Here is a 24,242-nt window from a genome sequence, read left to right as displayed (position 1 = left end):
CTCCTGAAGCCTTCTTCTGTCATTTACCATTTAGACAGTGTTAAGTCAGTCATAGTGTTAGTCAGTCACAATGAAGTGTATATTTATTGTTTTATTAATTTTAATGCTTTCTAACGGATTTTTCTGTAAAAGTAAGTGATATTTATTTCCATTATTCTTAGTAATAACACTATCACTACTATATAGTATGTTTAAAGCAAAATAGCTTCCCGTGAATGTCTGTATGTATGTACCTACTACCTATGATTAGGTCTTTAAAACTAAACAACAGATTTTGATGTAATTTTTTTTTTTGCATAGAGTGATTTATTTTAGTTGAAATAATATTTATATAATTGAGTATTTTTATGAATTATGGAATATATATACTAGAGAGAATATAAGTAAAAAAATATTACAAAAACAAAGTAACCCTCACTCAGATAACATCCAAAGAGGCGTGCGCCTAGGCTAGTTATTATTTTTATGCTATCAATAAATTGAACAAAACATTATTATTAAACCTTTATTGTAAATACCTACTAAATATAACAATTTTCATTAACAAAACTAAATTATACAAACTTACCTCCAGGCAAAAATGGCAAAAAGAACAGCAAGAGTAGTTGCAGTAATTCGCAGAACAAGGAAACATGTATGTATTTCTTTTTACTATATTATTGAGCTATTTTGGGCTTTGGAAGCGGCAGTAGACTCAGATTTTAAGTAATTTATTTGAAGTCAGCCAATGTTGTGAAACCAAAATATATGACAATTATTAAGTGAAAATGTGTAGTGTCCCACAATAAAGAAATCAAAATTTTGAAATTAAATTTTAATTGTTGTCAGATGTTGCAAAGTTATAGGTAAAACAATGTCTTGTGTGGCATTAAACGCACTTCAAGAAATAAATAGGTATATACGGGACAAATTACACAGATTGAGTTAGCCTCGAAGTAAGTTCGAGACTGGTTTTACGAAATACTAACTCAACGATACCATATTTTCTAATAAATACTTATATAGATAAACATCCAAGACCAATCAGAGAAAGTTCATTTCTCACCATGCCCTGGCCGGGATTCGAACCCCCCCGTTTGCACAAATCAAAATCATATAATACTGGTATCATAATAGACGTTACAACTCTTTCTGCATTTGCAAAATCTGCTCACGCCGCTCGGCGACTCCATTGTCCTTAACGGTAACATCAGCGGCTTCGAAACTGCCTCTTGAAATCGGTCCACACTAACCGCGGCCTGTGGTCTCCTTATTCTTCTATCTCTTTCCGTCCTACACCTCTCCAGTCTGCGAGCATCATCCACACTCTTCTGCAGCCCCGCTAAACTGTCAGTTTTTGCCGGCAACCGCTCCAAATTATTAGACACCTCCCCCACTTCCGCGGTATCTGTGTCTACGATTTCTTTATGATCTAATATCATTCCTATATTCATTTTGATGTTCGTAATGCCATCTCTGAATATGAGATAGACAGTCGCCTGATCCAACACGCGCAGCGAGAAATACTCATTGATCTTCAACGCCTTCATTTTTATCTGAAACGGTTTGAACGACTGCGTCAATTTGGCGCTCTTCTCTTTGATGAAGTTGTCGAATTCTATAGCCAGCATTTGCTCGTCGTCCGGCCTCTGCTTGTTGTCCATTTGCCCGCCAAGTTTGAGAATCTCTGGATCTTTGTGGGCCAGTTGAGTGTCGATCATGACTTGCTGTAGGACGGGCGGGTCGTTCAGCGTGTGCCATTTCCAATGAGATATTGGTCCCAGGGTCCGGTCCAAAACAACGCCTTCGGTCTGATTGTATTTTAGTCTGTAAAGGATTGCGGTCTTAAATTCGTTCCTTCATTCATATAGTCACGTCTGTAGCCCTTGCGGGGTAGACAAAACCAACAGTCTGATGGGCCACGTTCAGCTGTTTGACTTTATGCCCATCCCCAAATGTAGAATCAAAAGTTTATAAGTCTATCCCTTAATCGCCTTTACGACATTCATGGGAAAGAGATGGAGTGGTCCTATTCATTTCGGTCTGAAATATTTGTAATATATTATTATTATTATTATTTGTGCCGTGTGGTTTCCGACACCTTAGAATAGAACCACTTAATATCTTTCGCGTGAATATCGCAAAAGACGACTAAGGGACAGATTTATAAACTTCGGATTCCTTTTGTAGGCGATGGGCCAGCAACCTATTAATAGTTCCTATCCATCATGAAGCCATACAACTGGCATATCCGTTTTTTTTTCAAGACTTGGCTCTGTCTACTCCGCGAGGGATATATACCAACGCGAATATGTATGTACATACATACATACATAAACTCACGCCTCTTTCCCGGAGGGGTAGGCAGAGACTCTTTCCACTTGCCACGATCTCTGCACACTTCCTTCGCTTCATCCACATTCAAAACTCTCTTCATGCAAGCTCGGCGGTTTCGGTACCTATGTATGTATAAGTCATTTATCTTTCTATCTTAATCTTTTACATTACCTACTTACCTGATCTTTCCCGCGTTCATCTATCAAACGCTTTTACATGACATTACCTGATCTTTCCCGCGTGGTCAAAGACGATGCCATTACCCAGGTAGTCAAAGGCAGCCAGGACTGTCCTGGGGCGAGACCTGCCACGCTGGTCCGGCTCACCGCTGCTGTAGACCACGAAGCGTTGCTGGGCGTTCACTTCTGTGGCGAACGGGGCAGACTGAGTCAGTCAGAAGCATAATGGAAAGTCACTGGGGAACATACATACATTTGATGACTGCAAAATCGTATTTGGTTCCCAATATTTTCTTTTTTTTAACGTATATGTTATCTTACATACATACGTACATATGGTCACGTCTATATCCCTTGCGGGGTAGAGCCAACAGTCTTGAAGAGACTGAATGGCCACGTTGAGCTATTTGGCTTAATGATAGTATTGAGATTCAAATAGTGACAGGTTGCTAATCCATCGCCTAAAAAAGGAATCCCAAGTTGAATCTCATAGTCGCCTTTTACGACATCCATGGGAAAGAGTGGTCCTATTCATTTTTGTATTTGTGCCGGGAACCACCTGGCACTGGGGACTGGGGGCACTTTTTTTTTACATTTTCCATTATTTCTTTGCTCCTTATAGTTGCAGCGTGATGTTATAAAGCCTAAAGTCTTCCCCGACAAAATGGTCTATTCGACGCAAAAAGAATTTCTCAATTCGAACTAGTAGTTCCTGAGATTAGCGCGTTCAAACAAACAAACTGGGCTAGCAACCCGTCACTATTTGAATCTCAATTCTATCATTAAGCCAAACAGCTGAACGTGGCCTGTCAGTCTTTTCAAGACTGTTGGCTCTGTCTGCCCCGTAAGGGATAAAGACGTGATCATATGTATGTATGTAACCCTACGTACCTTCAGCATCGTAATAGTCCAAGGCCAGCAGCCCGCTCCTGTAATACCAGCGGCCTCGCCCGTTCTCATCAAACTCCGCCAGCTTCTCCCCTGTGTCTTAGTCCATGAAGACTAACCTTACCTACCTTCAGCATCGTAATAGTCCAGGGCCAGCAGCCCGCTCCTGTAATACCAGCGGCCTCGCCCGTTCTCATCAAACTCTGCGAGCCTCTCCCCTGAGTCGTACTCCATGAAGACCAACCTTACCTACCTTCAGCATCGTAATAGTCCAGGGCCAGCAGCCCGCTCCTGTAATACCAGCGGCCTCGCCCGTTCTCATCAAACTCTGCGAGCCTCTCCCCCGTGTCGTACTCCATGAAGACTAACCTTACCTACCTTCAGCATCGTAATAGTCCAGGGCCAGCAGCCCGCTCCTGTAATACCAGCGGCCTCGCCCGTTCTCATCAAACTCTGCGAGCCTCTCCCCCGTGTCGTACTCCATGAAGACTAACCTTACCTACCTTCAGCATCGTAATAGTCCAGGGCCAGCAGCCCGCTCCTGTAATACCAGCGGCCTCGCCCGTTCTCATCAAACTCTGCGAGCCTCTCCCCCGTGTCGTACTCCATGAAGACTAACCTTACCTACCTTCAGCATCGTAATAGTCCAGGGCCAGCAGCCCGCTCTTGTAATACCAGCGGCCTCGCCCGTTCTCGTCGAACTCCGCCAGCCTCTCCCCTGTGTCGTAGTCCATGAAGACCAACCTTACCCACCTTCAGCATCGTAATAGTCCAGGGCCAGCAGCCCGCTCCTGTAATACCAGCGGCCTCGCCCGTTCTCATCAAACTCTGCGAGCCTCTCCCCCGTGTCGTACTCCATGAAGACCAACCTTACCTACCTTCAGCATCGTAATAGTCCAGGGCCAGCAGCCCGCTCCTGTAATACCAGCGGCCTCGCCCGTTCTCATCAAACTCTGCGAGCCTCTCCCCTGTGTCGTACTCCATGAAGCCACGGTTCTTGTGGTGCTCGAACCAGTTGAATTCCGGATGAGCTGGTCTCATGCGGTACACGTTCATCTTGGAACAAAAAAAAAATAGGTTGTCTGTAAAGTCGTTTCACTGGCGATAGTTGAAAATGACAACGTCTTAAGAAAATACTGATGGAGTGGTAGCATTTTTCAAAAGAAAATTTTAATTAGATTTGTATGTATTATAGAGAAGGAGGTATACGCTGCCGAACGCGAAGGCCGATTGTGCCTCTTTGTCGCTCGTTCCGCGCTCTCGCTTGCACTTCAAGCCTTACATGGAACGCCTCAGAGCGAGGTAACGCCGCATGAGTCATGTTTTGTTGTGTGTGCGGCCGGTTCAATCGAATTATAAGACGTTGTCACGTCAAAAACATACATACCTACATATAATACTATTATAGATGAGCCCCTACGGAGAACAGTCATGAGAAGACTGAAAGGCCACGTTCAGCTGTATGGCTTAATGATGGAACTCAAATGTGCTACGGATTGCTAGCCCGTCGCCTAAAAGAAAAATCCCAAGTTTACAAGCCCATCCCTTAGACGCCTTTTACGACATCCATGGGAAAGAGATAGAGTGGTACTATTCTTTTTTTTTCTATTGGTGCCGTAAATACGCGGCTATCATCATGTGTTATTACTTACGAGCTGTGCCCGCGACGTCGTCCGCGTGGAGTAGTTATTTCGGGCATCATTGAAGCCCTCAAGGATGGAATAATTTTCTTCGATTTTTTTCACATTCTCCATTATATCTTCGCTCCTAATAGTTGCAGCGTGATGTAATATAGCCTAAACCCTTCGCCGATAAATGGTCTATTCAACTCAAAAAGAACTTTTCAATTTAAACCAGTAGTTCCTAAGATTAGCGCGTTCAAACAAACAAACAAACTCTTCAGCCTTATAATATTAGTGTAGATGGATAAAATACTCCAAGACTTACCTTCCTCACAACTTTTTCCGTGGGCAGTTTCGTCCAACCTTTCTCTATGAACGAGCGATCTGACAAGGCGTAACGAACTACCCCCTTAGTATTGTATTCGTGTTCCTGAAAAAATATTATGTCATCACAATGTTTTCAAAAGTAAATTAAAACACACTGATATATAAAGACCGCCGGTGGTCAAATCGATAAAGTGCCCGGTTAAAATGCGTGCGACACAAAAAGGCACAGGTTCAAATCACACCCCGGCCATGTACCAATGAATATTTTCGAAGTTATCTACATTAGTTTCAATACTAACCGATGATAGGATATAGGATAGGGATAGGCTTATAAACTTGGGATTCTTCTTTTAGGCGGTGTGCTAGCAACCTGACACTATTTGAATCTCAATTCTATCACAAAGCCAAACAGCTGAGCGTGGCATGTCAGTCTTTTCAAGACTGGTGGCTCTGTCTACCCCGCTAGGGATATAGACGTGATCATATGTATGTATGTACTAATCGATGCTCTTACAATGAGGGAAAAACATCATGAGGATATCTATCCTCGCACCTGCAGACAACTGGATGTTAAACCATGACCCCATTTAAGTATTGCATAGAGTGCGGAGGTCGGACGGGAGTCGCTTCGTGTAAAAACCTGACTCACCCAATCCAGGATCCATGGTCAAAGGCTCCTCGCCAAAGTGGTGAGGATGCAACCGGGGCTAAAGCCAGGAGGAAGAAGAAACAGTAATATATAAGTCACGGCATCATCATCATATTTCTTCCCGAAGGAGAAGAGACTGCATCTGAAATATGCACTTGCAAGTGCATGTTTAATTAGATCTAATATGGGTCAGGTTCCCCTGCAAAAGTTGCATAGGACATAGGAGTCGCTTCGTGTAAAAATCACATTTATCCGATTCAAGATTACAAAGGAAACGCTATAAATGTTACCAAATTATCTCCTTTAGACATTTTGATTTCAAGAAATTAATTATTCATGGTATACAACTATACATAAAAGATATAAAAATCTCACATAATATTATTATAAACGGTCCCAAATTTAATGATGATTAATGACATTGTCAAAGTAAAAATGACAACAAATTCAATTTTTTATATTCTAAATTGTAAATGGCCTGCTGTTTTCTATTTGGAAAAGAATGTGGTTCTTGTGTTTTAAAGTAAAAAATAAAATGTTGATGACATGACTGAGTAATCAACCAAAGCCCAAACCGCTGGGTGTAGATTGGCCTGTAATTTTATTATGTGGTCTAGGGGTGCACTCGGAGAGGATTTCCCGAGATTTCCACGGGAACGGGAATTATAGTGCTTTTTCCTTTTACGCGGCCGGAGCCACGGGTGTTCTATAGTAATGCATATGGGACAAATTACACGGATTGAGCTAGTTCCAAAAAGAAGGAATACTAACTTAACGATTTTGACTGAATACTCGTATTAAAGTAATTAGTTTTACAATCATTCATGTTTTTAATGTAGACAATGTGCATTCGTCCACGGTTTAGATTTAAGAGATCTATATTTGCAAATTGACGTCCGGTGAAAATGCTGCAGTGTAGTTTGTTCCGCCGCTTCTTCTACATAATGCGCTTTGGAAGCGGTAGTAGTTATAATTAGATTTAAGTGATGTGACGTCAATAAGTGATATTGTATCCAATTTTGAAAAAAAAATCTCTTCTATTCTAATTAACGATACTATTATTTATAATAGACGATGCTTTGACATACCGATTTACCAAACCTCATCATTCTACTTTTGGTTCCTGCGTTCTTCTCAATCCTTGACTCGCCACTGTCCTGACCATAATTGTCACCATAATCTTTATAGAAAACTGTCGGTTGAACCCCTTTCTCTTCTTCCACACCAATTTGTGTTTTATATCTATAAATATTTTCACCAACAACAGCTTCTTTGATTCTATCTTTTATCAATTCTTCCTTCTCTTTTTCCCACCACACGTTCTGCACATCAATGTCTAAATCTGAATCAACACAAATGTCGCAGCTACCATGTTTATGTATACAATGTTTCTTATGGATTTTAATTTCACCGGGTGTTGGTATTTTTCTCTCTTTAAGCTTATCTTTCTCTTTATCAAGTTGAAAAATAGACGGTTTCTTCATTTTGATTGTAGTCAGAGCAAAAGTTTGTGGCGGTTTCTCGAAAATCTGCTCTTTCTTCTTCTTCTCGGCTTCCTCTTTAGCTTTTTGTGCGTCTTCCAATTTCTGCTTTCTGGCTTCTTCTCTCTGCAGTTGCAGTTCCTTCTTTTGCCGTTCTCTATCCGCCGCCTCTTCATTCAACCTGAGTTTCTTACGTTCTTCTGCATCTTGATCAAGTTTCAGCTTCATTTGATCCTCTTTCATCTTTAATTCTTTTTCTTTTGACATATCGTCCTTGGGTCCGGCGGCTTCCTTCAATTTTCCTTCTTTTGACTTTTCATCCTTAGATTTTTCGTCCACAGGCTTTTTTTCCTTAGATTTTTCGCCCGAAGGCTTCTCGTCCTTAGATTTTTCGCCCGAAGGCTTCTCGTCCTTAGATTTTTCTTGTTTGGGTTTTTCTTGTTTGGGTTTTTCTTGTTTAGGTTTTTCTTGTTTAGGTTTCTCTTGCTTTAATTTGTCTTCTTTAACAATTTTTTCAGATTTTTCTAATTTATTTTTTTCTTTAGACGCTCCTTCTTTGATTCTCTTTTCAACTATTTCTTCTTTTCCCTTTTTTACTTTTTCTTCTTTAGCCGAATCGATTGGAGTTTCTTTCTTTTTGGCTTCTTTTGGTATTTTATCCTTACTTATTTTCTCTTTCGTTGGTTTTTCTTTAACGACTTTATCTGAAACTTGGTCTTCTTTTGTCACAGATTTTCCTGCAGAAATAAGCATAAAATAAAGGAAAAAATCTAGGCGATTGATCACACATTATAAATCGCGCGAGAATCGACAGAAACCATAAGCCTTTTTTTATTAGACTAAATAATTAATAATTTTTTATTGGTGCCGCGTGGTTCTCGGCGCCAATAACCAGGACCACTCCTTCTCTTTCCCATGGATGTCGTAAAAGACGATTAAGGGATGAACTAATAAACTTGGGATTCTTCTTTTAGGCGATGGGCTAGCATCCTGTCACTCTGTTTGATGATAGAATCTCAATTCTATCATCAAACCAAAAAGCTGAACGTGGCATATCAGTCTTTTCAAGACTGTTGGCTCTGTCTACCCCGCAAGCGATATAGACGTGACTATATGTATGTATGTATCTATACTAATATTATAAAGCTGAAGAGTTCGTTTGTTTGATTGTTTGTTTGTTTGAACGCGCGAACTACTGGTTCGAATTTAAAAATTCTTTTTGTGTTGAATAGACCATTTATCGAGGAAGGCTTTAGGCTATATAACATCACGCTGCAACTATAAAGAGTGAAGAAATTAAAGAAATTGTGAAAAAAACGGGGAAAATTATTCATCCTTGAGGGCTTTCGTTGCGTGCTCTGCGAAAAGGTTCAAGATACCAAAAATATATGTACGAAAGAATTATTCCTCTTAAAATAATCTAACAAAATGTCTATGATAGTATATGTCTATCTTTTAAGATTAACTCACTAGAACCGTTTATATGGTAATCAAATTTGGTCAAAATTAATGTATTATTTGTTATGAGTTGTATCAACGTAATAATATTAATCTTTACCAAATAAATGTGTTGTTGATTAAGAGTATTTAATTTTGAAAATATAACAATTTCAAAATAACACCGATATAATATTCACCCGCGCCGCACGATGTGCAAAACATGACGCTGCAAGGAAGAGAGGCGTGGCTTGCGAGGTTTATTATTTACGTGGACTAGGAACTGTCTGGAGGATAACGTCGGGTACTTTTCATAAACGCCACAAAAACTATAATTCCTGTGGGATTTGCGACTCTTCCACGCGTACGAAGTCGCGGGCAACAGCTAGTGTACATATAAATTAAAAAAAGAAAATATTGGGAACCAAATACGAGTAGAATCATTTTGCAGTCATCAAACACACCTTTCTTTTTATCTTTAGATTTTTCTTCAAAATCTTCTGCCAAACTTCCTTTCCTTTCCATTTTTCCCTTCTCAAGCTGTTTTCTACGTTCTTCTTTTAATCTGTCAGCCGCCTCTTGCTTCTTTTTCTCTCCTTCTATTTTCGTTTTCAATTTATCCAATGTATCTTTTATCAGTTCAGAGGAGCTTACGTCTTTTGCCACTGTTATCTTTTTAACCTCATCTTTCGTTACCGGAAAGTAATAATCGAAAATTTTCTGCTTTCGCAAATCCTCTCTCATCTTTGTCATACCAGTCAGAAGTGATTCCTCTGAATGATATCTTCTCATGCGCGTTGGTGACTCGTAAATTATCTTAGTGTCCGGTGATATCCTGCCTTCTAATTTCTTTTGTGATTCTTTAATTGAAGTTGGATGATCCGTAGTTCTATCTTCTTCTTTAATATATTCTTTTATCTGCCTTTTATCATCGCTTACATCTTTATCTCTTATTAAATATTTATGATCATCTTCGTAATGCCTTCTATCTCTTGGTGTGTAATCATGTTTCCTGTTATCATCATCATGTTGAAAATCGTCAGAATAATCTTTCATTTTAATGTCTTCATACCGTTCACGGGCAGATGAAACCTTATCTGATACATAACCCTTACTAATTTTCGTTGTGAGTGGAATTTGTTTGTCATATTCTTCACGATAACTTCTAAACGCCGAATGTCTTCTTTCATACCCGTAACGTCCCTTAAGAACTTCATCCTCAACCCTGAATTTGCCCACTGATGTAAACTTATCCTTACTTTCAGAACCTTTATAGCTTTTTCCATACTTTCGAATAAAATCTTTTTCAATTTCGAACTCGTCAAGTGTCACATTGGAAGGCATTAGGGTATCAATAGCGTGACGTCTATCATAACTCGGAACAAAATATTTATCTTCATGTGAAAATTTATTTTCATCGCTCGTTTCATAGAATTTTATATCTATATCCTTCAGTGCTCCAGCACGGTATGCTCGCTCACTAAGAGCTCCTTTCTTGGCGGAATAAATTTCACGTGCACCATCTGTTAACAGATCTTTTATATTAGGTTCGCGATCAGTTTTAGATATTTTCATGAGTAAGTTATTAATGTCAACATCTGAATGTCTGCGTTTCAATTTACCAACTTGAACCTCGCCTTTATCATCAGCGGTACTCGTTTTGATTAGACGTTGGATTTTCGACAGCCAAGTCTTCACTCTTTGTGTGTAACCTTGTTTTTGAGCTTGCATACTTGTCTGAAACTTCTTGACTGCTTTTTCACACTTCAGACACGTTCGTCCGGTCTGAGTTTTCTGGCGACAATGCTCGCAGATCCCTATTACGTCGCTTCTGCCAAAATCCTGATTCTTTAATAGCGTTTGCGCACGTTTTAGTATTTGGACGCATCGTGGACATTTTATCTGATTTCGATCTGAAAGGACATATAATACGTTAATAGCCGTCTAATAAAAAGTTAAAGATAACACTAAAAATTACTTGATTAAACTTTAGCTCAATATCATTTTTACCAATTTCCGGATCAAAATCAATCTTGCCCAATGGGGTTACTTTAGTACTTTCTACAATGAATACATCATCCATTGTATCTGTGACAGTTTCGATAGCGCCGGTTTTTTTGTTGATCTGAAATGGATTATTAATTAATTTATTTAAAACTTTATTGCACTAAAAAAATGGTCAAAGGACGGACTTAATGCCGTTTGGCATTCTCTACCAGTCTGTCAACTGACCGAACAGAAAAACTTTCAAGTTGGTGGTTGGTGGAGGTTATTATTATCATTATGATTAAAATGCAATGTTGTAAAATCACACCTTTTCTCGTAGGGGTAGGCAGAGACTACATCCCCGCGTTCTTATTTAGCGTTATCCACATTAATCATTCTTTATGCAAACTCGTCTGTTTAGAACATTTCATCACTTTCATCACAATTAAAGTCTGCCTTTTGATTTAACTGAGCTTCATCTATACTAATATTATAAAGCTGAAGAGTTTGTTTGTTTGTTTGATCGCGCTAATCTCAGGAACTAGTGGTTCGAATTAAAAATTTATTTTTGTGTTTAATAGACCATTTATCGAGGAAGACAATTAGGCTTTATAACATCACGCTCCAAGTTTTAGGAGCGAAGAAATAATGGAAAATGTGAAAATAAAAACGGGGAAAATTATTCATCCTTGAGGGCTCCAATGATGCCCAAAATAACTATTCCACGCGGACGAAGTTGCGGGCACAGCTAGTATTTTAAATATCACGACTTTAAACATTACGGGGTAGACAGACTCAAACAGTCATAAGACTCGAAAACCGTGTTTAGCAAGATTTCTTTTACCATCTACAAGGAATTTCTTTCGTACTCACCTCCTCAACTCGCGTGGTGTGACGGTACAGGACATACCCAGCATCCGGGGCAGTCAGAACCTTCTGGAAACCTGGACAGTTCGTGCAGACCTTGCAGCAAGGGCACGGGTCAGTCTTAATTCTGGAATACAGATTTTTATGAAATCCGTTTAAAAAAAATCTGCTGTAAGAGATTTCTTTTAGAAAGGAACAGATCCTATGTACTTTTTGTTCTTGTGTTCATCGTTCCTGATGTTTTCTGTGTACATAAAATTGCCGTGCGGTTCCCGGCACCATTAGAATAAGAATAAGACCACTCCATCTCTTTCCCATGGATGTCGTAAAAGGCGACTAAGGGACAGGCTTATAAACTTGGATATATATAATAGAAAGCATGTGAAAAAATGGCATTAAAATCGTACTAATAGTTTCTGAGTTTTATGTATGCTCACAAAATTTCATGAGTCAAGCCGTTTCGGAGGAGTACGGGAACGAACATTGTGTCACGATTTATATATATTTTATATATAAGAAGAAAAAACGGGAAACCGTCTATACCGAGAGCTTCGGCCGCTTGAATTTAGCGGCATCTACAAAAAGTTGCTTGCCCATCGCCTTAAAGAAGAATCCCAAGTTTATAACCATATCCCTTAGTCGCCTTTTACGACATCCATTGGAACGAAATGTAGAGGTCCTATACTTTTTTTTTATCTTTATGCTGGCGTTAAACCCGGTTACATCCTAATTTCTCTGGATAGGAGTTACCTATTGCTATACAGAATTGGATAACACCCGTTCACACTGGCAGCGGTCTGACCTCAATAACCTCTTAAAGGAAATTTAAAATCTTAATCTTCTTCACTTACCCGCCTTCCGGCCACATGATTTCTTACAAAAACACTTAAAAAAAGCTTTACCAACAATAAAATTAAACTACAACAAGAATAACACAATTACCAATACACCAAAAGTCTTTTGTCAAAGTGACATGTTTGTCAAAAACGGTTTTAAAAAAAAAAAAAAAGATTTTTAAGAAGCTTCAGTGCTGGTCTTCTAAAAAAGAGATCATGTTGTGTGCCGTGTAGTTTTAGACACTTTAAAATAGTATTTATAAATAGCTGGCTTATTACCCACACTTTCCTCTTACCCCTGGCTTTGAACCAGGTTTTTAAACGAACCGACTCCCGTCTGACCTCCGCAACCTTTGCAGGTAACCTAACCCGCATTGGATCCATGGTTACACATCCAGTTGCCTGAATGTGCAGGTTTCCTCACGATGTTTTCCCTCGCCTTAAGAGCATCGGTTAGTATTCAAACTAATGTACATAACTTTGGGGGGGATGTATTTTTGTATACCAGTTTTTAAGTTGGACCAACCCTAATGTAGATCGTCTGAAAAAATCGCATTTAAATAGGATTAATAGTTTCCGAGTTTTGCGAATACAAACATACCTACAGACAGACAGGTTTCTGTTGTCTTATGTAGATCTCTCATACATCGATTTTTTGACAATATCTTTAAATTACAGACATCGGGCAATTAATATTTTATTATATGTATGCATGGATACAGGTATTAAACGTGCATGTGACGTACCTTTATTTTATCTTCAAATCCCGGCCAGGGCATGATGAGAAAAGAACATTTTCTGATTGGCCTGGGTCTTGGATGTTTATCTATATAAGTATTTATTATAAAATATAGTATCGTTGAGTTAGTATCTCGTAACACAAGTCTCGAACTTACTTCGAGGCTAACTCAATCTGTGTAATTTGTCCTGTATATATAGGAATGTTCATTTATTTATCTCGGATGTTACTAATCGCTCGGTGACCACGGATCATTATAACGTTATCGAGCAATTGATCACGAAATTGTATCGATATGCATTAGTGCCATCGCGTTAGCACCAGATGGCGCTGATCAAATCGTATACAAATTCGCGTTTACTTGCTAGATGCGTTTGATCGAGCAAACTTCGCTTACTTTTATATCTTTCTCTTGGTTTCAGATAATACAAGTGATTCCAAGTTAACGATCACAGTCAATATTACAAACAAATGTAACGGACAATTTTATTTAAATTTTACTTTATTGGAAGGAAGTGAAGTGAATGTGCATTTTCACACGTCATACTACATAGGAGCTGCGAAGTAAAGTATACATTCATTCATTCGTTCATTCATTCATTCGTTCATTCATTCATTCATTCATTCGTACATTCATTCATTCCTATAATCACGTCATGGAGTCTCACCTCTCGACATCCTTAGCAACCCGCGCCGATGTTGCCCCTTTGTTGCCAATCATGGTGACTGATTTGAGGGGTCCATTCAGTGAGTGGCGAGTCATCACCTGCCACATAATAGTCACGTATGCATGACTAGCTGTGCCCGCGACTTCGTCCACGTGGAATAGTTATTTTGGGTATCATTGAAGCCCTTAAAGCCCTTGAAAGATGAAATAATTTTGCCAGTTTTTTCACATTTTCCATTATTTCTTCGCTCCGTATAGTTGCAGCGTGATGTTATATAGCCTAAAGCCTTCCTTGATAAATGGTCTATTTAACGCAAAAAGAATTTTTCAATTCGTATCAGTAGTTCCTGAGATTAGCGCGTTCAAACAAACAAACAAACTCTTCAGCTTTATAATATTAGTATAGATTACGGTACGTAAGTGCTGATTTAAGTCAATTGGACATCAACATCATTGGACATCTTATTTATTTTCAGTTTTACCGAAAGAGGCGAAGCAGACACACGCTTGGCACTGAATTCTACACACGTAACGAATTTGAGAACTTACAAGGAAAAGTATGTGGTCGAAGTGGTATGTACCATTTATTGACCGACTTCAAAATATAATTTTGTCACCGCTTCTTCTGCACTGACGCTTGGAAGCGTTAACTTAGTTTTAAGTAATTTATTTGACGTCAACCAATGTTGTGAAATCGAAAGATATGACAATTATTAAGTAAAATATTTTAAATGTCCCATAATAATGAATAATGTTTATTGCCGTGTGGTTCCCGGCACCAGTACAAAAAAGAATAGGACCACTCCATCTCTTTCCCATGGATGTCGTAAAAGGCGACTTAATGATAGAATTGAGATTCAAATAGTGACATGTTGCTGCTCATCGCCTAAAAAAAGAATCCTATGTTTGTAAGCCTATGCTTACAAACTTGGGATTCTTTTTTTAGGCGATGAGTTAGCAACCTGTCACTATTTGAATCTCAATTCTATCATTAAGCCAAACAGCTGAACGTGGCCATTCAGTCTTTTCAAGACTGTTGGCTCTGTCTACCCCGCAAGGGATATAGACGTGACCTATATGTATGTATGTATGTATTTTTTTCAGGACTTTATCAATCCAATAAACTACACACTTCCCAAGAATTGGATTTTGTATATTTACGGAGAAAATGACGTATGCAATGAAGAAGGAACTTATTCTAACAATTGTAACGTTTCGCTCAACGGTAAAAAATATATTGGACATAAATATTCTGTCAATTTTCATGTCATTGGTAAGATTTTTCATAAGTCCAGTATCAATTCCATACAGTTAGTTATAATAAATAATGTCAGTTAGTACCTACACATATATAATCACGTCTTTAAATAAAAATTTCTTTAATCCTGGTAAAGGGTCAGGTCAAAAGTACCCGAAACCGGCGAGCTTGCATGAAGAGAGTTATGAATGTGGATGAATCGATGGAAGTATGCAGAGATCGTGGCAAGTGGAAAGAGGTAGTCTCTGCCTACCCCTCCGGGAAAGAGGCGTGATTTTATGTATGTATGTAATAGTGGAGCGGACGACAGACGAAGTACGTCATTAACCATGTTTTTTTAATTGATTTATGAGTTATTGCTAAAAGATTATTAGGAAAAAAATCTTAAAATTTTTATTTATATTTCCAGGCGTGTCCGTAATCGTTAATGAAAAATCACTCACAACGAAAAGTTTAAATCCTCAGAATAAAACATACACATATGTAGTATATTTACATAGACCAGGTAACCAAAATATACAATGCATTTATAAAGGAGATAATGATGTAAAAAGTGAATTGTTGACGTGGGATTTGGGTAAGTATTTATTTACATACATACATACATATATATGGTCTCGTCTATATCCCTTGCGGGGTAGACAGAGCCAACAGTCTTGAGAAAACTGAATGGCCACGTTCAGCTATTTTAATGACAGAACTGATTCAAATAGTGACAGGTTGCTAGCCGATCGCCTAAAAAAGAATCCCAAGTATAATAGCCTTTCCCTTAGTCGCCTTTACGACATCCATGGGAAAGAGATGGAGTGGTCCTATTCTTTTTTGTATTGGTGCTAGGAACCACACGGCACTTTATTTATTTAGGCGAAACAACGTTTGCCGGGACAGCTAGTATTAAATAAAATCTATACTAATATTATAAAGCTGAAGGGTTTGTTTGTTTGAACGCGCTAATCCCAGGAACTAGTGGCTCGAATTGAAAAATTCTTTTTGTGTTTAATAGATCATTTATCGAGGAAGGCTTTAGGCTATTTATCATCACGCTGCAACTATAAGAAGTGAAGAAATAATTAAAAATGTGAAAAAAAACGGGGAAAATTATTCCTCCTTGAAGGCTTCAATGATGCCCAAAAAACACGCGGACTAAGTCGCGGGCACAGCTAGTAATTATAATAAACATATTTATGTGACGAGATTGAAGACTTTATTTTATTACAACTAGGCTTTTAAACTACCTGTGAACGGACCTAAATGAAATTTTGTTTTCAGATACTAATAAAAGTCTTATAACTGATAAGAAAAAAAAGTTAACATACTCCAAATATCTGGGTGAGGAACAAGAATATCGGTATCAATGTATATTCAGCTATAACGATGTTTATAACAAAAGTGTTATAGGCGTTCAAGCCATTATTATATTCAAGTATGCACAGGTAAACGGTAAGTATATACATACATACATACATACCGTCACGTCTATATCCCTTGCGAGGTAGACAGAGCCTACAGTCTTGAAAAGACTGAATGGCCACGTTCAGCTGTTCGGCTTAACGATAGAATTGAGATTCAAATAGTGACAGGTTGCCAGCCCATCGCCTAACTAAGAATCCCAAGTTTGTAAGCCTATCCCTTAGTCGCCTTTTACGACATCCATGAGAAAGAGATGGAGTGGTCCTATTCTTTTTGTATTGGTGCCGGGAACCACACGGCACTGATAAACACAATAAACAAAATTACATTGGTTCTGCTTATTTACATACTATATAATATTTATATCTACATGTACAATTATAAATTTTTCCTGGTATGTTTTGTGACCATTTTTCCGTAATAGTCATGAAGTATGTTTTCAAGAGTGTATAAATATTTGCTCTGCTATATTGTCAAAATGTGTTGCTTGAATTGTGTGATTTTTATATTCGGAATATCAAGTTTCATGACAGACACCTATGTTATTACTCGTTCAAAAGGTACCGCCTTTATTCATGTAGGCAGAGTATTAGACCATACATGCATACATGCATATTGTTATGTCTATATCCCTTGCGGGGTAGATAGAGCCAACAGTCTTGAAAAGACTGAATGAGACCAACATTTGTAATAATCTCTGTCTACGTCTTTGCTTCATTAACTAATAATCATTTTAAGTTATTATATTAAGTTAATCCTACTTGTTTATTAATATAGATATTTTTTTTTTAGATATTGCTGTCAAATCGGCAAGTGAGTACAAATATTCTTATACTAGTGAATGTCCGCGTCTCTGCCCGCGTATTGTCTCATCCACATTTCTATTCCAAGTTTGGATAATTGTGAAGTTAACTTTTGTTATCGCTTCTTCTGCACTAACGCTTTGGAAGCGGCAGTAGACTTAGTTTTTTGCAGCATTTTCTTTTACTGCTTTTACATACATAAATCACGCCTTATTCCCGGAGGGATAGGCAGAGACCAAAACTTTCCACTTGCCACGTTCTCTGCATACTTCTATCGATTCATCCACATTCATAACTCTCTTCATGCAAGCTCTGCGGTTTCGGGTACTTTTGACCTGACCCTTTACCAGGACGTCCTTAAATTGATCAAGGTACGTTCGTCTAGGTCTTTCCACTCCCATGCGATCCGATGATGGAAGACTGGCACATAAGGAGTCCTGCACTCTCCGGGGGAATACCCGGGGGTTGTCCGACAAAATATAATAATTTTTATTATATGGCAACTAAGAGATAGGCTTACAAACTTGGCGATTCTTTTTTAGGCGATGGGTTAGCAATCTATAATTAAGCTGAACGTGGCCATTCAGTCTTTTCAAGACTGTTGGCTCTGTCTACCTCACAAGGGATATAGATGTGACCATAAGTATGTATGTATGTATGAATGTTTTTATGATATTTTGATTAGAAATTTTATATTTTGATTTTCAGATGTACAACAATCTTTTCTGTTGAATGGGAATCCAATGAAAAATGACAACGATTATTATTATGAAGAGAATGAAAGTATAACGCTAGAATGCTTTGCGAATATAACGAGCAAAATTGATACGGATCCAGCTTTGGTACTTCACGTTTGTAAAAATGACGGTAAGTTAGTGAATATTCTCCGTGTGGCGACATCTATACGCCGCAATTCACAAAAATAAAATCACGCGACGCTATCCGTCAAAATCAGCGAAAAGTCTTAATCGCGCAAGCAAAGATTTCACGGATTGGAGTATATATACAACCTCCGACACAACATCGTGTGTCGCGCGGTTCCCCAGGCGTCACACCAGCCTGGCGGAAGATCTTCCCTTTGGTGGCGGTCGAGCCGAATCATCGCTACCGTATTAATCTTCTTCTTCCTGGCGTCAGTCCCGGTTGCATCCTCACTTCTCTGGAGAGGAGTCCAGGGTACGCCTTTGTTCGTGATCCTGAATTGGATGAGTCAGGGTGTGGTTCCCGGAACCAATAGAAAAAAGAATAGGAACACTCCATCTCTTGTCCATGGATTTCGTAAACAGTGACTAAGAGATATGCTTATAGGTAGACTTGGGATTATTTTAGGCAACGGGCTAGCAACTTGCTGTTTGCTTGCTTCAATACCCCTTCTGGAAAAAGGCGTGGTTTTATGTATGTACTAGAGGCCGCCCGCGACTTCGTCCGCATGGAAACCCTATCAATCCCGCGGGAACTCTGGGATAAAAAGTAGCCTATGTGTTATTCTGGGTCTTCAGCTACCTACATACCAAATTTCATGGTAATCGGTTCAGTAGTTTTTGCGTGAAAGAGTAACAAACATCCATACATCCATACAAACTTTCGCCTTTATAATAGTAGTAGAATTCTATACATACATACATACATACATAAAATCACGCCTCTTTCCCGGAGGGGTAGGCAGAGACTACCTCTTTCCACTTGCCACGATCTCTGCATACTTCTTTCGCTTCGTCCACATTCATAACTCTCTTCATACAAGCTCGGCGGTTTCGGGTACTTTTGACCTGACCCTTTACCAGGACGTCCTTAATTTGATCAAGATACGTTCGTCTAGGTCTTCCCACTCCGACCTTTCCCTTCGATTCCTTTTCCTTCTTCGACCTTTCCTTAGGATTCTATCAGTAAGCCAAACAGCTGAACGTGGCCAAACAGTCTTTTCGGAACAGTTAGTTCTGTGTTCTGTCACACTGTTTTACATTGGATAAATAAAATTGTGTTAATTTTCTGTTCTAGGTCCTTTCTTTTATTTTAATGATAACCGAGCTATTTTTGTTACTAAATTTACATTTGTTCAACATAAATTTATATCAATAATAAATAAATAAATAAATAGGTAGGTATATACGGGACAAATTACACAGATTGAGTTAGCCTCGAAGTAAGTTTGAACTCAACGATACTATATTTTATAATAAATACTTATACATATAGAAAAACATTCAAGACCCAGGTCAATCAGAAAAAAATCTTTTCGCATCATGCCCTGGCCGGGATTTGAACCCTGGACCTCCGGTGTCTCACACAAGCGCACTACCGCTGCGCCACAGAGCACCACATCGCATTTGTTTACAACGTGTTTTGTGTTCATTTGCATACATACATATAATCACGTCCATATCCCTTGCGGGGTAGACAGAGCCAACAGTCTTAAAAAGACTGATAATCCACGTTTAACTATTCGTATTTGGCTTAATGATACATACATACATACATACATATGATCACGTCTATATCCCTTGCGGGGTAGACAGAGCCAACAGTCTTGAAAAGACTGAATGGCCACGCTCAGCTATTTGGCTTAATGATAGAACCGAGATTCAAATAGTGACAGGTTGCTAGCCCATCGCCTAAAAGAGGAATCCTAAGTTAATAAGCCTATCCCTTAGTCGCCTTTTACGACATCCATGGGAAAGAGATGGAGTGGTCCTATTCTTTTTTGTAATAGTGCCGGGAACCACACGGCACGGCTTAATGATAGAATTGAGATTCAAATAGTGACAGGTTGCTAGTCTGTCGCCGAAAAGAAGAATCCCAAGTTTATAAGCCTATCACTTAGTCGCCTTTTACGACATCCATGGGAAAAAGATTGAGTGGTCCTATTCTTTCTTTTCTAATGCTGCCGGAAACCACACGACATTCATTGTCACGTCTGTATCATTAGCTCACAGATGTATAATAGTGATACGTACGAGTGAATGATACAGGCTCGAAGTGACAGTGACAGCTATGTTTACCTTTTTCTATAAAAAAAAAAAATATTTTTCATTGTACGAATGCCCGTGATGCCAACCCTGGCATCCCTGGTAGATCAGCGTTGGCTGTGTTGCATATTGTTTGCAGCCAGCATTATGCTGAGTGGTACCCCCTTTCGGGAACACCATCAGTCATTCTACCTGTCTACTTTAGTTGTTTATTCTTTCTATTTCAAAAAAAAAAGAAAGAGAGATAGGTTTTATGAAAAAAATCATTTTTTTACTTTTTACTCCCATGGATTTCGTGAAAGGCGTTTAAGGGATAGACTTAACAACTTGGGATTCCTCTTGTAGGCGATGGCCTAGCAACTAGTCACTATTTATACTCAATTCCATTTTAAAGCCGTACAGCTGAACGCATACATATGTATCATTCTTTTCAAGATTATCTTTGTCTACCCCGCAAGTGATACAGATGTGACAATATGTATGTATTTTTTTTTTTCAGAATCACTCGCAACCGATCCTGATAACAACAAGCAAATGGACACGTTCCTTCAAATCAGATATTCAGGGATGTTGTATGCGGAAGACGACAAAACCAGATTTAGTTGTGTGTTGACTGAAAAACTGACAAATAATTGTAAACCTTACTCTGGTTTAATTATCGCAATAAATTTCATGAGGAGACAATTCACGACGTCAGGTAAAAAACTTGTCACTTGTGTTGATTCCAAAACTAATGTATCGGATTGAAATTTGGAAAATGCCATCTAAATAAGCGCAGTATGTAATTGAGTGACAGGACAAGGAACAGTGTTGAACAGTTAATACTCCAAGATGATACATGCACACATACTGTATAATGACGTATATTAGAAAAAAAAGAACAGGACCACTCCATCTCTTTCCAATGGATGTCGTAAAAGGCGACTAAGGGGTAGGCTCAAAAACTTGAGATTCTCTTATTAGGCGACGGGCTAACAACCCGTCAGTACATACATACATACATACATATGTTCACGTCTATATCCCTTGCGGGGTAGACAGAGCCAACAGTCTTGAAAGGACTGAATGGCCCCGTTCAGCTATTTGGCTTAATGATGGAATTGAGATTCAAATAGTGACAGGTTGCTAGCCCATCGCCTAAAAAAGAATCCAACCCGTCAGTATTTGAATCTCAATTATATAATTAAGCCGAACAGCTGAACGTGGCCTATAAGTATTTTCGGGATTGTTGGCTCTGTCAACCCCGCGGGGGATTTAGGCGTGATTGTGCGTATGTATGTATCTTTCAAATACAGACATGAATTTTATATTGGTACAGTGGTAACCACAACTGTTGGAGCCTGGACTGACAGAAATGACGTCATCGATGACGCAACACAAACAGGCCACATGTTCATCGTAGGTATGTCTCATACTACTATGTTCTTCTAAATCCACACTAAATTCAGCAACTACCTATTCGAAGCCAAGAAAAAAGGGAAAATTAAGGAAAGGTTTATAAACTTGGAATTAATAGTTTTGATGGTGTATTTGCGGGCTCTTTTTTTATTTGTTTACATGGTGTCACTTATGCAGAAATTAAAAGTATATACATATAATACTCTTTTATTCAAAAATAAATTAAAAGCTTGGTTATTAAATAATGTTTTTTATAATTTGGTTGAATATTTTGACCATTGCACAAATTAAACATAAAAATTTAGATGTGTAAAAAATATTCTATGTAATTGGTTTTTTAGAAAAAGTTTTATGTCTGCATTATTTTATACATATATGTTAGTATTTTCAATACTAAAAAATATTGCATGTCTGAAGGGGCAAACTGTTGATACTGTTAAATGTAATTCCATCTATATGTCTACACAGTTATGCAATAAATATTTTGAGTTTGAGTTTGAAAAAGACTGAAAGGCCACGTTCAGCTGTCCGGCTTTATGATAGAATTTAGTAAAAGGTTTCAAGTCAATCGCCTAAAAGTGGAATCTCAAGTATACAAGCCTATCCCTTGCTCGCCTTTTACGACATCCATTGGAACAAAATTTAGTGGTCCTATTCTTTTATCTATTGGCGCTGGGAACCACACGGCACCTTGTCCTTGTTAAAATCTTACACGTATACAGGGTGACTTTTAATTCAACTGCATAAATTTAACTGTTAAGTGTACTCATCTAAAGGATATTTAAAAACGTTTAAAGAAAAATATCGGTTCATATTTCAGAAAGTACGAAAAAAAATAAAAGTATCCACGATCCTAAATACGTCATATCACCCCGGCCGGCGGAAAAGCGACGCGTAAGATTCAGAGGTCAACGACACAATTCATTCAGCTGAGCGATCTCGACAACTCTGTACTTTACTTGATCTTGATACTAGAAAAATAATTTATTTTTCAAACATTTATTTACATGTTTAATTTTAATTTCTTTTTGTAGTATTGGTCTTTAATAAAGCGTGTGACGTAGTTTTTGAGGGTTTTTAAATGTGAAAATGATGACGTTTAATTTAAATAAAAATAGGCCATCAAACGGCTCAGAAGCATGGGTATAGTCTTTGTTTAACAGGATGCAGTTGTTTTAAATGTCACCCTGTATAGGTATTTATTTAATTCAGTATTTTGAATTTCAGAACAAATCTGGTTTTATCCCGCGGTAGCTTGCGCTGGTCTTCTAATCATTGTTATCATTGTTTTCATTATTAAGCTTTTAAGAAAGAGTACGCGTGATATGGTAAGTATTTAACACACAAACGCGTATTATAATATTCTATCTTAAACTCCAAAAAACAAAAAAAAGGGCCACTCAATCTCTCACTGAGTAACAACACGCCATATAAGAAAATGTAAAAAATATCTTTATCCCATTGATGTCGTAAAAGGCGGCTAAGGGATAGGCTTATAAACTTGGGATTCTTTTTTTCAGCGATGGGCTTAGCAACCTGTCGCTATTTGAATTTCAATTCTATCATTGAACCAAACAGCTGAACGTGGCCATTCAATGTTTTCAAGACTGATGATAGCTCTGTCCATCCGGCATATAAAAAAACTGATTGGCCATTCAATTTTTAACAAATATTTTCTCAATTTACAGGAAGAGTTAGTTGCAGCTGAATTTGCCAGCGCCAACGAACCGCCGCCGCCAAATTTTCCACACAACTCAACTTTAGAAGATATTTATTGTAAACCAACAGACGTTACATACTCGAATCCCCAAGAATTGTACTCAATAGTCATACCAAAGAGCATGAGAAATAAACAAAACACTGTGGAGTACGCATCGTTGGAGTTTAAAAAAAAAATTGCCGCGCAAAATGAGGGTAGGTCGAAAAATTCTGACATAAACGAACCTACGTACGCATGTATAAAGAACATTGATGACAGTACGACAAATTATGCCAACGTGTTCATGGATCGCTCGGAATATGCTGAGCCGAATTATTGTGAAGTGAGTGTCGTAAAAAAGAAAGGTGTTTGATAACAAGATACATACATACATACATACATATAATCACGTCTATATCCCTTGCGGGGTAGACAGAGCCTACAGTCTTGTAAAGACTGATAGGCCACGTTCAGCTATTTGGCTTTAAGATAGGATTGAGATTCAAATAGTGACAGGTTGCTAGCCCATCGCCTAAAAGAAGAATCCCAAGTTTATAAGCCTACCCCTTAGTCGGCTTTTACGACATCCATGGGAAAGAGATGGAGTGGTCCTATTCTTTTTTGTATTGGTGCCGGGAACCACACGGCACAAGATTGTTATTAGTATAGTGAATAACCAGGCTAAAGAATAGGCTTATAAACTTGGTAGTCTTC

General features: G+C 38.4%; 2 protein-coding genes across 2 annotated transcripts; one reads left to right on the top strand and one right to left on the bottom strand.

The window, feature by feature from the left end:
- LOC106142074 (uncharacterized) lies at window positions 1-23,904 on the top strand. Its single transcript, XM_060952851.1, has 12 exons — window positions 1-131; window positions 575-634; window positions 13,750-13,891; window positions 14,471-14,567; window positions 15,099-15,267; window positions 15,662-15,829; window positions 16,522-16,692; window positions 17,455-17,475; window positions 18,174-18,332; window positions 20,931-21,128; window positions 23,057-23,157; window positions 23,518-23,904. The coding sequence occupies exons 1-12, from the start codon at window positions 71-73 to the stop codon at window positions 23,899-23,901; spliced, it is 1,731 nt and encodes a 576-aa protein (XP_060808834.1). The 5' UTR covers window positions 1-70; the 3' UTR covers window positions 23,902-23,904.
- LOC106142075 (uncharacterized) lies at window positions 1,078-12,620 on the bottom strand. The gene is made up of 9 exons (XM_060953002.1): window positions 12,604-12,620; window positions 11,759-11,879; window positions 10,910-11,024; window positions 9,364-10,812; window positions 7,070-8,199; window positions 5,331-5,435; window positions 4,262-4,439; window positions 2,543-2,681; window positions 1,078-1,806 (listed from the first exon to the last, which is right to left on the bottom strand). Exons 1-9 carry the CDS (start codon window positions 12,618-12,620, stop codon window positions 1,092-1,094), a joined length of 3,969 nt encoding a protein of 1,322 aa, XP_060808985.1. The 3' UTR covers window positions 1,078-1,091.
- Window positions 23,905-24,242: the final 338 nt, after the last annotated feature.

The sequence above is a fragment of the Amyelois transitella genome, chromosome 30 (assembly GCF_032362555.1).
Source record: "Amyelois transitella isolate CPQ chromosome 30, ilAmyTran1.1, whole genome shotgun sequence".
Taxonomy (NCBI): Eukaryota; Metazoa; Arthropoda; class Insecta; order Lepidoptera; family Pyralidae; genus Amyelois; species Amyelois transitella.
Note: the sequence above shows the minus strand (reverse complement) of the source record. Positions and strands in the feature narration are given on the sequence as shown.